Source organism: Salvia hispanica, chromosome 3 (assembly GCF_029641045.1).
Source record: "Salvia hispanica isolate PSC_SH4W2 chromosome 3, Shi_PSC_v1, whole genome shotgun sequence".
Classification (NCBI taxonomy): Eukaryota; Viridiplantae; Streptophyta; class Magnoliopsida; order Lamiales; family Lamiaceae; genus Salvia; species Salvia hispanica.
In genome coordinates this window covers 53,550,463-53,567,274 of record NC_142694.1, presented here as the reverse complement: position 1 = coordinate 53,567,274, position 16,812 = coordinate 53,550,463, and the positions used below count along the sequence as shown (strand labels likewise).

General features: G+C 40.3%; 3 protein-coding genes across 3 annotated transcripts; 2 read left to right on the top strand and 1 right to left on the bottom strand.

Moving 5' to 3' along the window:
- Positions 1 to 753: 753 nt before the first annotated feature.
- On the bottom strand, positions 754 to 1,840 carry LOC125211924 (NADP-specific glutamate dehydrogenase). The gene has a single exon (XM_048111887.2). The coding sequence runs from the start codon at positions 1,727 to 1,729 to the stop codon at positions 1,007 to 1,009; it is 723 nt and encodes a 240-aa protein (XP_047967844.2). The 5' UTR covers positions 1,730 to 1,840; the 3' UTR covers positions 754 to 1,006.
- Positions 1,841 to 5,033: 3,193 nt separating this feature from the next.
- Positions 5,034 to 7,496, top strand: LOC148931081 (uncharacterized). The gene has a single exon (XM_089066705.1). The coding sequence runs from the start codon at positions 5,034 to 5,036 to the stop codon at positions 7,494 to 7,496; it is 2,463 nt and encodes an 820-aa protein (XP_088922831.1).
- Positions 7,497 to 7,569: 73 nt separating this feature from the next.
- Positions 7,570 to 10,507, top strand: LOC125220563 (uncharacterized). The gene is made up of 4 exons (XM_089066704.1): positions 7,570 to 7,668; positions 7,746 to 8,315; positions 10,121 to 10,267; positions 10,493 to 10,507. Exons 1-4 carry the CDS (start codon positions 7,570 to 7,572, stop codon positions 10,505 to 10,507), a joined length of 831 nt encoding a protein of 276 aa, XP_088922830.1.
- The last annotated feature ends 6,305 nt before the right edge of the window (positions 10,508 to 16,812 follow it).

Below are 16,812 nucleotides of genomic sequence, written 5' to 3'. Positions count from 1 at the left end.
AATGTTAACCCATTGCTTATATTGATATTCTTATATAGTATGTTGACATTTCTGTCGTACGAAAAAATTAAAAAATTTTGAAATATTTTTCAAATTTTGACGTCGGAACATATGCATGTAGGATATCGTTGGAATCCTTATGAAATTATCTTTAATTTGATATATGTTATATGCATTTAAAGTTTTGGGATTTCTTTTAAAAGTTAGTTATAACTAAACATATAGTTAATTGACATTAATATCCCTTATTATATTTTATGGAATTAATCATATGGCCTTATTGACTTTTTCATATTGACATTTAGAGATTAATGATTTACGCCTTTAATTTAAATATCTAATTGTTATTATTTAATTGTAGTTAGTAATTACTAAGAATATAACAATTCCTTAAAAGTCACTAAGGGGTCTTATTATACAATTCAAACACGTCCAAAAATAGAGTAATCTTTCCCCTAGAAGTCACTAACTGGTCTTATTATACAATTCAAACACGTCCAAAAATAGAGTAATGTTGTTTGTCGTTCGTCTAAAAATAGAAATTTTCTTTTTAAAATTTTCTCTCTTTTAAATAAGAAGAACAGAAGATGGGATCCATTTTTCATTATAACACGTTTCTCTCTATTATTTGTAAAACGCGTCCCCGTTTCAAATGTTACTTTACCACATCTCCATCGTTTGAATTTAGTTAGTTATAAGAAAGAATTCGTCATATGATCATCTTCTTGTAACGGTCCAAAAAATCCGTACACAAGACAAAATTTAGCCATTTAGCCATTTGATAAGTGAGATTACCCAAATTCTTACCAAAAAACAAAACAACAATTTAGAAACCCGCCCATCATCAGTAACTACAGTTTCTCATTACACATCCTAATCTTAAGAAAGTTAAAACTAGTTCAAGCCCAATTATGAAAATGATACTATACTTTATATATTTTCTCTTAACTTCACAGCATTACAAAACTGATCCGAAAAACAGAGTAATATACACAAAGAAAGCAAACTAATGGAATAATCTGTTTCTTGTAAGTTTCTTGAATGAGGAAGCTGAAACCATGTAACCAACCCCCAAACAAACCACCCAAATCCCCACATCCACCGCCCAATTGACCGCCTCCACATCCATCTCCATCTCCATCTCCCCATCTCCGCCGCTCTCCTCCTCCTCCCCGCCGCATTCGCTGCAGCAGCAGGCACCCGATCCCGCCTCCTCCTCCCTCACCTCCGGAATCTCCTCCAGCTCGCAACACCTCCTCCTCCGCCTGACCTCCGCCACCATCTCCACCTTCTGCCTCATGACCTTCCCCAGCCCCTCCGCCTCCACAGCCACCTCAGCGCCGCCGACCCCACTCACGGCGGCCGACAGCACGCATTTGCACTCCATATTCCAGTCATCGCCGTCGTCGAATTTCCTGAAAACGCCCTTGAGCACCCTGACATCCCCCACGTAGATCTCGAACCTCGCGCCCTCGCACACCGTGACCCGCTCCCTGCTCCCGTAGTTGAACCCGCCCTCGGAGACGGCCCGGTGGAGCGTGAGGAAGGCGGGCGAGTCGGGTCGGATGCTGGACCCGTTGATCTCGAGGCGGCCGCCGCTGATGCGGGGGAGGAAATGCAGGGTTAGGAAATCCGGCGGGAGAAGGGAGGCGCGGGAGACTGATAGCTGAGTGTAGAAAGCTTTGATCTTCAGATTCTCTCTCTCGTTCTCTACAAACCCTCGACACATTTTGATTTTTGTTGAAGATTGAAATTGGATGCTAGTATAAGTATACAGAAAGGTGAGAGGAAATGGTTTGGAAAGGAAATCAAGGGGTGGTGGAGTGGAGTTTGATAGAAAGGTAGCACACGGTTTTAAGCAAGTGAAGGTTTATTGTCGTTAGTGGAATATGCATGGCGACTGGCAGGGCCAATAAAGGTGGGCGGACACGTAGCCGCCACACGGCAAGGCACACCCACCTCATACAAATTTAACGGACGCCCTTACTCTACTTTTATATTCTCAATAATTCACATTTTTCGACGACTGAGCTGATAATTGGCTAGGCTGTATCCTCTCTGTCACTGAATCATATTTTCTCCATTTCACTTCTTTATTTGTACTAACTATTTTGTGTGTAATTTTTAGTACTCCACTTTTTAGTATCCGTTGTCACGTATTAACGTATGCTTGCGTGCCATTACAAAAGATGTAGAGCCATTAGTTATGAGATGATTTTTTATAGCCAATGGTTTTGGTTGCTTTGAAATGAGACTGCGCCGCAGATTGGAGATTTTTTATGATCACTTCACTGATCCCTTATCATTTCAGTATTTTTATAAAGAGTATTAACAAGGATTATCTATTTATCCTATAATAACTCTAAATTTTGACCTATTAATTTCATTTTTGATTATTTGAATGACCCATTGATTGGACAAAACTTCTTATTAATTGAGATGCACTTTATTATTCTTATTGGGTCTCAATGTGTTCTTAAAAGATATTACAAGTTTTTTTAAGTGTTGGTGCGAGGCCCATTTACTTTGCTTTGATCCACATTCTCAGCCTCTTTACACTAGTAGGAAGATTTAATGAGAGAGTGGTTAAGAAAGAATCCGAAAGGCAAATATTACCAGGGTTGATAGTGTTAGAGCATCCGCAATCGCAATAGGTCAGCCACAGGCTAGCCACTTTCTCTCCCTACCACGTCATCAGCACTAAAAATTCACATGTCACATCATTATTTTACTCAAATAGGCTAGCCGCAATAAAAATAAGGGTTTTTAGCTTTTTAAACCAAAAACTTTTCCCGAATTTCGGTTTTTCCCATGAACTCTGAGATTTGTTTTTAAAACCACGAACTTTCATTTCGTTAGGATTTTTCCAACCCGACCCGAATAGCACATTTCCGACCCGAATAGCATAATTCAATATGTTAAAGTTGTGTTTTGTTTATTCAAAAGTTGTCCTTTGTTATTTAATAATTGTGACTGTATGTATTATTGTGCCAAATAGGATCCAAGTAATCAATTTAGTGACAAATAGGATTAAAATTGACATGTAGACAACCCGGGTTTCGGCGTTGACCCGCCGGGGGAAAATTCTAACGAAATGAAAGTTCGTGGTTTTAAAAACAAATCTCATAGTTCATGGAAAAAATCGGAATTCGGGAAAAGGTTTTGGTTTAAAAAGCCAAAAACCCTAAAAATAATTCAAAAACAACTACATTTTACGCAATTAAATTAAAAAACAGCCACTGGACTCGTTGTTGTTGTCCATCGCTCGATGTTGCTCTTATACAGAAATTTAGAGAGAGAAAACTCGTTAAAACAAGTGGTGCAAATGAAAATGAAACTAAAATCGCGTATATATAGTTTTTCAAAAAATTTCAAAGAAATAAAAATAAAAAATACCGCTGGCCGATCGCTCGCGGATCGGCACGCCACAATGGCGACCAGCGCCCACAAATTGGCGTGCGCTCGCCTATTCTCTCGCCGGAAACGCGCTAACCGATTTCAATAGTTCAGCTAGCCGACCGGATAGCGACGCGAATCGACTAGCCGCTATTGGAGATGCTCTTATACCTCCTTCATGCTGTCACACAGTTTTGACTATCTAAAATTTCAAAATTCTCACATAACTTCCATCCACATCATGACTTTTGACTTTCCACCTGTTTGTGTCATTTTCCACGCTTCACAATTCGAATGTTAACTTGATTAGTTAAAATATTGGTATATGCTTTTGACTTTCCACCTTTTAGTTAATAAGCTATGAGAATGGGTTAGCATTGTTTGAACCAAAAACTAACCGCTGAAACGATACAGTGAACTGAAATTATTGAATAATGGCTCTACAAAACCAAAGTTCCCAAGCTCTTTCCAGCCTAGAGGGCTCTCCACAACAACCGTATTGCTTGGTCTTGGAGTTTGAACTTTGAATATATTGCACAATCACTACAAAAAAGCGCGCATTTACCTAGCACTTATTTTCGAGCACCAATATGTGCTCGGAATTTACCTAGCATTTTCCGAGCATTTTCTGATAGTGCTCGGAATGTTGAAGAAATTATGCACCCTGCGACCACATTTCGAGCATGGTCAACGTACTAGGAATGACTATTGCAACTTACGAGCACAAATTAACTTTGCTCGGACAAATTCCTAGCACAATGACTGTGCTCGGAAAAATTTTCTAGCACAATGACTATGCTCGTAGAATTGCTAGCATAATGACCGTGCTCGGCAAAAAATGCCTAGCACTATCACTGTGCTCGGAACATTCCTAGCACAATGACTGTGCTCGAAACATTCCTAGCACAAATTGATTGTGCTCGGAATATTTTCTAGCACTTGCAAGGTGCTCGGAATTAGGATATTATTTCCACACAGATCTGGATCTAACTCCTATCATTTAACTTCTTCCATTTTCTCTCCAACTCGATTTCTTCAATCTTTTCCTACATTGTTTCAATGTTACCTTGTTATTTCTTCAAACCAAAGTTGTCTCTTTGCCCGTTGCCACCTCGCCTCGTTATCTTTTATCTAAAGGTATAATTTATATTTTTTAGTTATTCTCTCTAACTTCATGTTAAATAATTAGAATATTATTATATCTGTTTTAATTTATATTAATTTTATGCTATAGGGATAGTAAAATGGATAGGTTACTTTAATTTATTTTTGAATTTAGTGACTAATATATAGTGGACTTACCCATGAAAATGATAGATTAGCTAACTATTCTATATCAAACTTCTCTAGACAAGAAACTTGAGAATTTTAATAATTTGAAATAATATTTTTGTTCAAGTAATATTTTGATGATCAATATTATAATTTTTATTTGCTAATATTTTTTAAACTCTTTGTTAATTTATTGAAAGTATCATTTTATTTGTTTTGATTTCATACTACAGGATAGTGAAATGGATAAAATTCTTGGACGAGAGTGGATGTATGAGCGAAAGTATCCCACCGGAGAATTCAATTGTGATTTTATCGATGGGTTAGATGCGTTTATAAATTTTGCTGTGTCATTTCCCTCTAAAATGGATGGTTCAAAAATTAGATGTTCATGTGCAAAATGTGATAATAACAAATTTTTTTCTCCTGATACGGTGAAAGAGCACCTTGTGAGAAGGGGGTTTACCCCAGATTACTATGATTGGAGATTTCATTGCGATGTAGAAGCGTCGTCCAGTTCAACACCGGCTGAATCTATGCATTTCGATCCATCATCGGATCCATACCAGCATATGGTATACAATGCGTGGGGACAGACAGCCAGTCACGAGCCTCATCATTTCCAGGCGCAACATTCCGAACAATATGTCCTGCCTGCTTACATGCCGGAATCACCCACTAACGAGTCGCAGCAGTTCTATAATTTATTAGAAGCGTCTCAGGCTGATTTGTGGGCGGGTTGTGATTATTCTGAGTTGTCAACAAATGCTCGACTGATGACTATGAAGTCTGAACATCGAATGTCTCAGCGAGCTATTGATGAATTGTGCCAATTTATGGAGGAACGCTTGCCGAAACCAAATCGTATGCCTAGTAGCTTTTATAAGTGCAAGAAACAAATGCAGACCTTAGATATGTCGGTTCTCAAGATAGATTGTTGCAAGAGAGGGTGCATGATCTACTGGAGGGAAGACGAGAACCGAACTGAATGCAAAGTTTGTGGTCAGGCCAGATTTAAGGGTAATGGCACAAGTCCACTCAAACGGATGTACTATTTCCCTTTAGGCCCAAGGTTGAGGCGTTTGTATGCATCCGAAATTACCGCTCAATCCATGCGATGGCATGCAGAGCACATCCAGACTCCAGGAGAGATGTCTCATCCGGCAGATTCTGTAGCCTGGAAAACCTTCGACAAGATACATCCTTTCTTTGCTTCTGAATCAAGAAATGTCAGGTTAGCACTTAGTACTGATGGATTTCAACCATTTGGTCAGACCGGTTCGCAGTACTCATTATGGCCAGTGATTTTAACTCCATACAACTTGCCTCCATTGATGTGCATGAAAGATCCATACATGTTTCTCACAGTGATTGTGCCCGGTCCGAAGAATCCCAAGCAGAATATTGATGTGTTTCTACAACCCCTGATCGCAGAGCTCAACGATTTATGGACAGAAGGAATCCCTGCATATGATATATCAAGAAAACAGAACTTTCAGCTACGCGCAGCGTTGATGTGGACTATCAGTGACTTCCCTGCGTATTCAATGTTGTCAGGGTGGAGCACATCTGGACACCGTGCGTGTCCATATTGTATGGAGGACTCGCAAGCTTTCTCCTTGAAGCATGGACGGAAAACCACTTGGTTTGATTGCCACAGGAGGTTTCTCAACAGAAATCATCGATTCCGCAGAGACAGAAAGAACTTTAGAAAGAACATAACCGAGCATTCTGGTCCTCCTCCATTCTTAAATGGAGAACAAATACTTGATCATCTGGAACAATTTGAATTCAAGAGAGTATTTGATGAAGATGCGGAAATAAACTCTGAGTTGAGCAAGATTTTTGGGTGGAATAAACGAAGCATATTTTGGGATCTTCCGTATTGGAAAACAAATGTGATTCGCCACAATTTGGATGTCATGCACATAGAGAAGAATATTTTTGATAATATTTTCAATACCATTATGAATGTAGAAGGCAAGACAAAAGACAATGCTAATGCAAGAAGGGATTTGGAATTGCTTGGTATACGACCCGAGCTTTGGCCACGTGGCGGAAAATATCATAAGGCTGATTACACGCTTGACAAAGAAAGTATGGAATTATTGCTCAAGTGGCTACACAGTTTGAAATTTCCGGATGGTTATGTTTCCAATCTATCAAGGTGCATTGATATGAAGAAACATAAGTTGTTCGGCATGAAAAACCACGACTGTCATGTGTTTATGCAACGATTATTACCAATCGGACTCCGTGAGTTACTTCCACACAGAGTATGGGAACCTTTGACCGAGTTGAGCAATTTCTTCAGAGATCTTACGGCTACGGTGATAAGGGAAATTGATATGACAAAGTATAATGAGTCGATTGCAGTTACTTTGTGCAAGCTTGAGATGATATTTCCCCCGTCTTTCTTTGACTCCATGGAGCATCTTCCAATCCACTTACCATATGAGGCGTTAATCGCAGGTCCGGTGCATTTTCGATGGATGTATCCATTTGAGCGGTACATGCGCAAGTTGAAGTTAAATGTCAAGAACAAAGCTACAGTTGAAGCATCTATATGTAATGCCTATTTGACTGAGGAAGCATCACATTTCTGCACTTATTACTTCGAGTCACATGTCCGTTGCCGAGGTAGAGATGTTCCTCGTAATGATGATGGCGGAGGTTCTATCCACCCCAAAGATATGCTTCCAATTTTCACATATGATACGAGATGTGTTGGGAATGGACGAACACGATTCTTGTCAGAAGTGGAATACAAAGCGGCACAAACTTACATATTAGTTAATACTCAGGAAGCAAAGGAATTCGAGCTGTAAGTTTGATTTCCTCAATACTCATTTATTTAACTAACTAAATGTTATTTAACAATTGTTTTTTTTATAAAACAGTATGTTCATTGCACAATTGCGTGGGTGGCATCCGGGAATAACACCTCCTCAGATAGAGCAACAATTAGAGGATCATTATGCATCATGGTTCAAAGAATATGTAAGTTTTCTATATTTTTTCTTTGTACATTATTTGTCGAAAAATATACTTATTCACTAATTGTGTTTGGCAAACAGGGCCGTAATAACTTGCCTCGTGATAGTCATCTATACTATCTGTCGCAAGGACCATTAACTGAGGTTACAAGTTACAATGTTTGTTTTGTCAATGGATATAAATTTCACACAGATTCCTATGGAAAGAGTAAATCTACAGTCAATAGTGGGGTATGCATCAGAGGGTCGAATTACAGCTATGATGAGGATGACTTCTACGGCATTTTGAAAGAAATTGTGGAAGTGGAATATCGGGCATTACCAATAAAGAAAGTTGTATTGTTCAATTGTGTATGGTATAATCCGGCTCCAGCTCCACGCGGTGGTACAATTGTTCATCCAAAGTACAAAATTGTCGAAGTGGATATTCAGAAGGAGTACCCAAAATACGATCCCTTCGTCTTAGCCAAACAAGCATCACAAGTTTATTTTGTACCTTTTCCGAGCAAGAAAAGAGACAAGGCGAACTGGCGGGCAGTATTCAAAGTTCGAGCAAAGAAATTTTATGCTAGTTATGCCACCACAAAAGAGAAAAATGAAGATGCTGCTTTTCAACAAGATGAAGTAGAAGTTCATGAAATTTCTGATGATGTTCAACTCATAGACCCTCCACGATGTGATCCCAGTGGTGCAATGATTTCAATTTTGAGAGAAATTGCCGACAATGATCAAGAAGAAGATGAAGAAGAAGATGAAGAAGAATATGAAGATGAAGATGAAGATGACGGAGACGAAGAAGATGAGGATGAGGAAGAAAATGAAGACATTGATGAAACGGTAAACAATAATTTAAGTGTAGAATGACTTAAGTGTTATTTACAAACTCGTTAGTCATAATTAATTCATTTATAACCAAATGTGGTAATAATTATTGACTAAAATTATGATTGACTAAATTATGTGATAATTATTGACTAAATTATTGTTTGACTAAATTATTGCTTAATTAGCAGATGAGATGGTGATCCTCATTTATTAATTAGGGCTACTAAACCAAAACACTTCACACTTACAGTGATCTCGCCGCTCTCTCTCACCGATCTCGCCGGTCTCGCCGACGCCGCTCTCTCTCACTGATCTCACCGATCTCGCCGCTCTCTCTCACCGATCTCGCCGCTCTCGCCGCTCTCCCTCACCGCTCGCACACATCTTCCATTCTCACACCTGCAGGTTAGTGAATTTGGTCGATTCCATGTTAAACTGTAATTATTGCTGTGGTTTTTGTGAATTTGGTCGATTCCGTGTGTGAAACTATAATTATTTGGTCGATTCCTTTCAAAGCATAGAGTTTCGATGTTGAAGCATAGAGTTCAATTTTATTCACGAGCTTGTTGTAATGTAGCTTCAATTGACTCATCACTCTTTGTAATTATTTGGTACTCTCTCTCTCCCCCTCGCTTCAGTTGGATTTACGCTGTCTTCTCGCTGTTTGTGGCTATCAATCTGCGTTGGTTGTTGCGTTGGCATTGACTAGAGGTTCAATTTGAATGATTTTGCATCACTGAGAAACTAGTAGAAACCGCATCGGATTTCGTTTATTCTGTACTGCTACTTGCTGCGATTTGGTTGAATTTGGAGATTTGTGTTGTTGATTTGTTGTTTTATTGTGTTTATGTGTTTGTTTATGGATAATGAGCTGCATGCGTACTTCATTTTTGCAGATCTAGCTAGTTCATGCATGAGTTATGCATTTTGGTTAAACATAAGTGAATCTTCACTGGTGAACCTTTCTGCAATCAAAACTTGCTATTGCTGCTGATTGATGCCATCTTCTGCATGAATTTTTTTCTGATTTTGATGCTAAGTTTGTGTCAAATCCTCCGTGCAATGAACATACTCTATTGGTATAGTTTATTGATCGATTCTCGGATTTTCTGTATCTTTATCTCTGCGGGTCTCCAAATTCTAGGTTAATTGGGAAATTGGGGAAAAACTAGTAATTCGGATGAAATGTTAGGTGAATATTAGGTTTTAGTTTTCCTCTTATGCTTTTGGAGAGGGAATGAATTTACTTGATCTTGTAAATTTTACCATCATTTTTGCTGATAAATTAGTTTTTCTAACCTCATCAGTAAAGGGCTGGGTAATTAACGCATCTGCTAAACGAGATGGTTGCTAGTATTTAACACGATTGTGATTGACTAGTTAAGAGCTACTATGGGCTAGATATGGTTACTTAGAATTTAGAAATGATCATCGCCCAGCTCATGTAATATGGAATTCTCAGCTAATAAATTAGGCAGCCTGGCTTCTGTAAGTAATTTGTTGGTTATCTGTAAGCTAATTTCTTGAAATTCATCATTCTAGCTTGTTTTCTTTTCATGAATGTGGATTGTTTTGAGTTAATTTTTGTGATTTTGTCCCACTTGACTGAACTATTCTGGTTGGACGCATAGAATGCATATGGTGGAATGCATAGAGGTGCAGTTGGGGCTGTTGCTGAGAGGGTTGCCATTGCTTGTGCTAGAACAGTAGTTGGAGACGACAAAGATCTCTTCCTTGGAGAACTTGGCCTCTCATATCTCTCTGCTGCTCCACATAATGTGAGTTCTCAAGGATATAAACACGGATGCTAATTAAGTAAATTCTATACTGTCTCTGCAGAGATTTAAAATTTCTGCTGAAAATTAAAATATGATTTCTGCAAAGGATAAAAAATCAATTTTCATATTTGGTGTGCTCTTCATTATGGATTCTAGAGGGATTTTGTGATAATATTGTGGATTATAATGGCATTCATAGTGTTTTTGCTTTGATCTCTTTCTCAGTGTTTGTCTGTTTGATGTTGAAGAGTTGATTTTCTGCTTGCTGTATCCTATCAATTTCTAATTACACACTTCCTAGATCCAGTAAATCAACTAGATCACAAGGTCTAGAGACTCACAAGACTGGAAGTCTGGTCGTTGGTACGCAAGCAAACCTTCAAAACCCTCAACCACAGATACTAAACTAGCACAGGGAAGTAGGGATCGATCCCACAGAGATGGACTCGTATAGTACATGCATAGAGATTTGGAAACTATTTTTGGGTTGGCTGCTGCCACGCATATTTTGGGTTGAGGAATTTAACTAAGTGAATTTGGAAATAAAGTACGCTATGCTAACTGCTAGATCTAGGCGAAAATGAATTTTGCATAAGAACTAAGTCAAATCAACTACTAGATCTGGGACTTCTACGAACATATCTAGACCAAGGAGATTAAATCAAGTGGGGACCAAACTCTGAAAAAGGTAAGTACGGACAGAATCGAATCTGCAGCCTAACTAACTAAAGCATCAACTGAAAATGACTTCATCTTCTTCAACAAACACAAATAAATGCAGAGATCGAGAAAAACAAACTCAGATGTAGATTGGAAACATAATTTTAACGGTAAACGAAACAACGACGGAAATCACACTACTAGACGAAGCAAACCAAGCAGAACAAAATCCCCATAATCTCATGCACAAATTTCACCTCCCCTGTTCAGATCCACACTTCGGATGCTAAATCCACTCCGGATCCAAGCATCAGAACAACAAACCAACCAAACACAACTCCATAGCCATGATTCTCAAATCTATTAAGATATTCAGCAACAAATTCAAGATAGCATCTCAAATAAACACTCCGAAATAGCAAGCATCATAATAATCAACACGAAATCTAACTTCATCAAAGCAAATCAAATGTAAACAGAACGGATAAACTGATTCAGCAACAAAACAACAAGCTCGACTTCCAAACGTGAAGTTCGAGACTGAACTGAGTACCAAACAGAAATTTTAAAAGAACAATTGTTTCTTCGCCCTCAAGGGACGGTGATGCACTGATACGTAATTCACGAAAACGAAAACCACCCCAAATTTCCCATATCCCTAGTGTGTGTGCTAAGAGCGTGACTGTGTGTGGAGTGTAACCGATCTGCCATTCTTGTTGCGCACTCCTTTATTTATAAGCTTCGAGGTGGGGCCCAGCGAGGTATTGATTGACTTGATTGCCCTCAGCTTTTGGCTTCCTTCCTCTAGCTTTTCCTCTTGATTCCGTTCCTGCTCCTCGCTAGATCTACTCCTCCAGCATCTCCTGGATCTAGCGCTACACACACACCTGGCTTAACAAAACTTGTTAGATCCAGCAGAAATGTGATGTTTTTCACTATATAACCAATGCATGAAATTAGCCTTATCAAACTGCTCACACTTAAACCATACTTGTCCTCAAGTATAAAGACAAGAAGAAAAGAAGAATAAGGCGAATTTCAGGCATGGTTATCCCCTCGACCGACTCTACAGACTCTAGACAAAACTACTACACTTAGACACTAAAACAAAGAATACATAATCACATAAGATGAAAACACATAAACACATATGCATGAACTGGTTTCAACTTTTAGGCAACCGTCCCCACAAGATTAAGATCAATCCAACAGGCTGCACTCCTCCAAATAGGCCCTTTTCTCCCCTCTACCTAGCCAATCTGTCAGCTCGTCAAGATAGCCTTTTACTTCCCCAATTGTTAGATTCACTCGATCGCTCATTCCTTACCAGGGATGTTAGGACCGATTCTCTCTTAAGTTATTGCCAAACCACTGAAACCTCGGGTTATGAGAATTCCTCCTTCTATCCTCCGTCACTATCCCCCTTTTTTTCTTTTTTTTTTTTTCTTTCTGGACTTCGTCCAGCTTATACCTCCTTGATTTCCTGGACTTCGTCCAGCTTATACCTCCTTGATTTCCTGGACTTCGTCCAGCTTATACCTCCTTGATTTTTTTCTCTCTTTTTATTTCCTCCTCTGGACTTCGTCCAGCTTATACCTCCAGATTTTATGATTATATATTTTCTCCTTTCCCCCTTTTTTATTTATATTTTTTTTTTTTTCTTCTCTTTTCCTTCAGCATTCAGTGGCAGACTTTTGACATATGTTAGCTCTAAGTGTTATCACAGGCTTATAACTCACCTCTAGAGTAGGGCTTCACAACTGAGCAAGTAAAGGCATTTACTATCGTTCTCGCTTCATTCAGATTGGTTCGGCTTACTAAAGAATCAGGCTTCTAAGTTGGAATACCTCCTATTTTCAATTGCTCTCCCTAAGGGAATCTGCCGTATTATATCCACTAGTTCATGCGACACACCCCTAGACCTACGACTCCTCAAAGCATAATAACACTGCATTGATTCCTCTCCCCCTCCCACTTCACTCAAGCTTGTCCTCAAGCCATCGTCGTGAAGGGGGGAAAACAGAGAATTCAATGCAGAATTAAACAACAATTTCACTTCTCACACTTAGACCGAGCAACGGGCTAAGTGGGAGAAGAATAAACCAACAGAAAACATAGAACTTCTCACACTTAGACCAAGCATTGGGCTAAGTGGGAGAAGATAGCATAAAACACAGCAACGCATGGAAATAAAACACAGAAAAAGAAACACAAAAACTAAAATTTACTTGGTCTGGGGAAATTGCTCATTTCTGGGGCTGGCTCCCGCGAGAGCCAGACGGTGGTGGAACACTGGGGCGGTTTGTTTTCACTTTCTTCTTCGCTGGTTGCTCCAGCTCTTCCTTTCCTTCTGCAGCTTGATCGAGTCCTGGTTTCCTCATTAGCATTTTCGTCCTCGGTGGATTTGGTTAGGGTTTGTAAGCTTAGAGAGAGAATGACAGTAGAGAGAGGGAGGAGCAAGTTGTGAAATTATTATGTGGAGAGAGAAGGTCGGTTCGCATCTTTTACACAGAAGAGAGAGACGGTTGCAGGCATGACATCAGCGACCGTACTTCTCCATAATTGTCGGCATTTTGAATTTCAAATTATAACTTCCCTCCTCAACTGCTCCTTCATGCTCTCTTCCTCTAATTGATTCCCTTGACCGCGACCTAAAAAAAATATGAAGACCCCAGACTCCTGGGTCAAGGTTAAAGTACGAGACATAAATCCCCTTTGAGTTTGGGTCTTCGAAAATATTTTTGGAAATTTTTGAATTTTTATTTTGTTTGGATTTTCTTTGTCTTCTAAAGCAATTAAACTATGTACAATTACCTTTGAATATTCTCGAATCCCCTGGGTCAGCGTGTAAAAACATAACATTTCCCTTGACCCAGGAGTTCATCGAGAATATTCCTTTGTCTGGCTAAGTGATAACTGAGAGCGCACGTAGTGGTATTTCCTCCACTACGCATAGCTCAGAATTATCCCTATAGACTTTCAATCGATGGCCATTAACAAGAAAAGGGACCGAGTTAGGAGCACTTCCCTGGATTTCCACTGCTCCGTGTGCGCGGAGGCCAACGATGGTATATGGACCTACCCACTTTGACTTCAACTTCCCTGGCATTAGCTTGAGTCTGGACTGAAATAGAAGTACTTTCTGCCCCACCTGAAGTTCCTTGACCCGGAGGTTCTTGTCATGCCAGAGCTTCGTTCTTTCCTTGTACCACATTGCTGAATCGAATGCCTCTAGCCGTAGTTCCTCCAGCTCCTGTAATTGCAGCTTCCTTTCTTCTTCACATGCCACAGACTTCATATTCATTTCCTTAATGGCCCAGTATGCCTTGTGCTCCACTTCCACGGGTAAGTGACACATTTTCCCAAACACCAACCTATAAGGTGACATCCCGATTGGTGTCTTGTAAGCAGTTCTATACGCCCACAAAGCATCGTCAAGGCGTTTACTCCAATCCTTCCTTGTGGTGTTAACTGATTTTTCCAAAATACTCTTTATCTCCCTATTAGAGACTTCAGCTTGCCCATTCGATTGGGGGTGATATGGTGTAGACAATCTATGATGCACGCCGTATTTCCTCATGAGCGCTTCTATAGTGCGGTTGCAGAAGTGTGTTCCTTGATCTGAGATAATCGCTCTAGGAACTCCATATCTGCTGAAAATGTTTGACTTCAGAAACTTGGCCACCTCTTTAGACTCACAAGTGGGCGTAGCCTTCGCCTCTATCCATTTGGAAACGTAGTCTACAGCGACCAATATGTAAGCATTTCCGTACGACGACGGAAATGGGCCCATAAAATCCATCCCCCAAACATCGAAAATTTCGCAGATCACTATGGGCACTTGGGGCATCTCATCTCGTCTCGAGATTCCCCCTGTCTGTTGACACCTTTCGCAGCATTGACAGTATTCAAAGGCATCCTTGTTCAATGTAGGCCAGTAGAATCCACTGTCTAGAACTTTCCTTGCGGTTCTCCTTGGTCCGAAATGCCCTCCACACGCCAAGGAGTGACAATGATGGAGTACATCTCTTTGTTCCCATTCAGGAATGCAACGTCGAATTATCTGATCTGCACACATCTTCCAAAGATAAGGATCATCCCAGAAGTAATATTTGGCTTCGCTTTTAAGCTTCATCTTCTGGGCCCGGGAGGCTTCCTCTGAACTTGGCACCTCTCCCGTGACCAAGTAATTTGCCAGGTCTGCGTACCATGGTTCTGCGTTACGTACGCGCTTTCCTCGATCAGATTCTCCTGGACCGGTTAAAACTAAGACAGATTCCCAGCTTATCGGTCTAGGTGGTTCGTCCATATAGTACAAATGCTCTTCGGGAAAAACATCGGGAATAGCCTCGTCCGTATCTCCTTGATGAATTCTACTCAAGTGGTCAGCCACTCGATTCTCTGTTCCTCTTTTGTCTCTTACTTCCCAATCAAACTCCTTTGACCCAAGAAGATAAGGGCGGAATTTTTCGAACGAGTAGACGACAGCCAACATTTCCTTCTCCGTAGTATCGTAATTCTTCTGAGCTTGATTTAGTGTCTTGGACGCATAGAAAATTACGTAGTTTTTCCCATCTATCTTCTGCCCTAGGACGGCTCCCACAGCGAAATCGCTCGCGTCGCACATTATCTCAAAAGGGTGATTCCAGTCCGGTGCCCTGATAATTGGTGCGGACACTAGTCTCTCCTTGAGCAATTGAAATGCCCTCTTGCATCCCTCATCAAACTCGAACTCCACATCGTTGTGCAGCAAATGAGTGAGTGGTTGCGCAATTTTTGCAAAGTCCTTGATAAACCTTCGATAAAACCCTGCGTGACCGAGGAATCCTCTAACTTCCTTTTGATTTGTAGGGTAAGGTAGCTTTGCAATCACTTCCACCTTTGCCTTGTCCACTTGTATTCCTCTTTCAGAGACCACATGACCTAAAACAATCCCCTCAGTTACCATGAAGTGACATTTTTCAAAATTCAGAACTAGATGTTTCTCTTGACATCTTTGCAGCACTAGGTCAAGGCTGGCTAAACAAGTGTCAAATGAGCCTCCATATACAGTGAAATCATCCATGAATATCTCGATGCACACCTCTAGTAGATCCGAGAAAATACTCATCATACAACGTTGGAATGTCCCTGGTGCATTACATAGACCAAATGGCATCCTTCGGTAGGCATAAGTTCCAAAAGGGCATGTAAATGTGGTCTTTTCCTGGTCCTCTGGGTTCACGAAAATCTGGAAATAACCGCTATATCCGTCGAGGAAACAGAAATACTGTTTGCCAGCCAGCCTCTCTAGCATCTGGTCAATGAATGGTAAAGGAAAATGATCCTTTTTGGTGGCTTCATTTAGTTTCCTATAGTCGATGCACATCCTCCATCCAGTGACCAGTCGAGTAGGCACCAACTCATTCTTGTCATTCTTCACCACTTGTATTCCAGATTTCTTCGGTACCATGTGAACCGGACTGACCCACTCGCTATCTGGAATAGAGTATATGATTCCAAGGGACAGTAGTTTCAGAACTTCCTTGAGCACTTCCTCCCTCATGTTTGGATTCAGTTTCCTTTGTGGATCACGCCGAGCCTTTGCCCCTTCCTCTAGTCTGATGTGGTGCATGCAAAGATCAGGGCTAATTCCAACTAGGTCAGAAAGTGTCCACCCTATGGCCTTCTTGTTCCTCCTTATTACTTCCAGCAGCGCACTCTCTTGGTCTTCAGTCAAGCGGCTGTTAATTATCACTGGACAAGTTTCTCCTTCCTCCAGGTATGCATACTTTAAATTTTCAGGCAAAGTTTTCAACTCCTTCTTCGGTGTGATGGCTTCCTGAGGTAAAGGGTTCTCCGCCTTACTTCTTGGCGCCATTTCCTCTAGATTCGCTCCCTCGTCT

Coding starts and splice junctions, on each gene's coding strand:
- LOC125211924 (XM_048111887.2), bottom strand. CDS start 1,729: ATGTGTCGAGGGTTTGTAGAGAACGAGAGAGAGAATCTGAAGATCAAA.
- LOC125220563 (XM_089066704.1), top strand. CDS start 7,570: ATGTTCATTGCACAATTGCGTGGGTGGCATCCGGGAATAACACCTCCT. Junction 7,669..7,745: donor CATCATGGTTCAAAGAATAT/GTAAGTTTTCTA, acceptor TTTGGCAAACAG/GGCCGTAATAACTTGCCTCG. Junction 8,316..10,120: donor TTCATGAAATTTCTGATGAT/GTTCAACTCATA, acceptor TTGGACGCATAG/AATGCATATGGTGGAATGCA.
- LOC148931081 (XM_089066705.1), top strand. CDS start 5,034: ATGGATGGTTCAAAAATTAGATGTTCATGTGCAAAATGTGATAATAAC.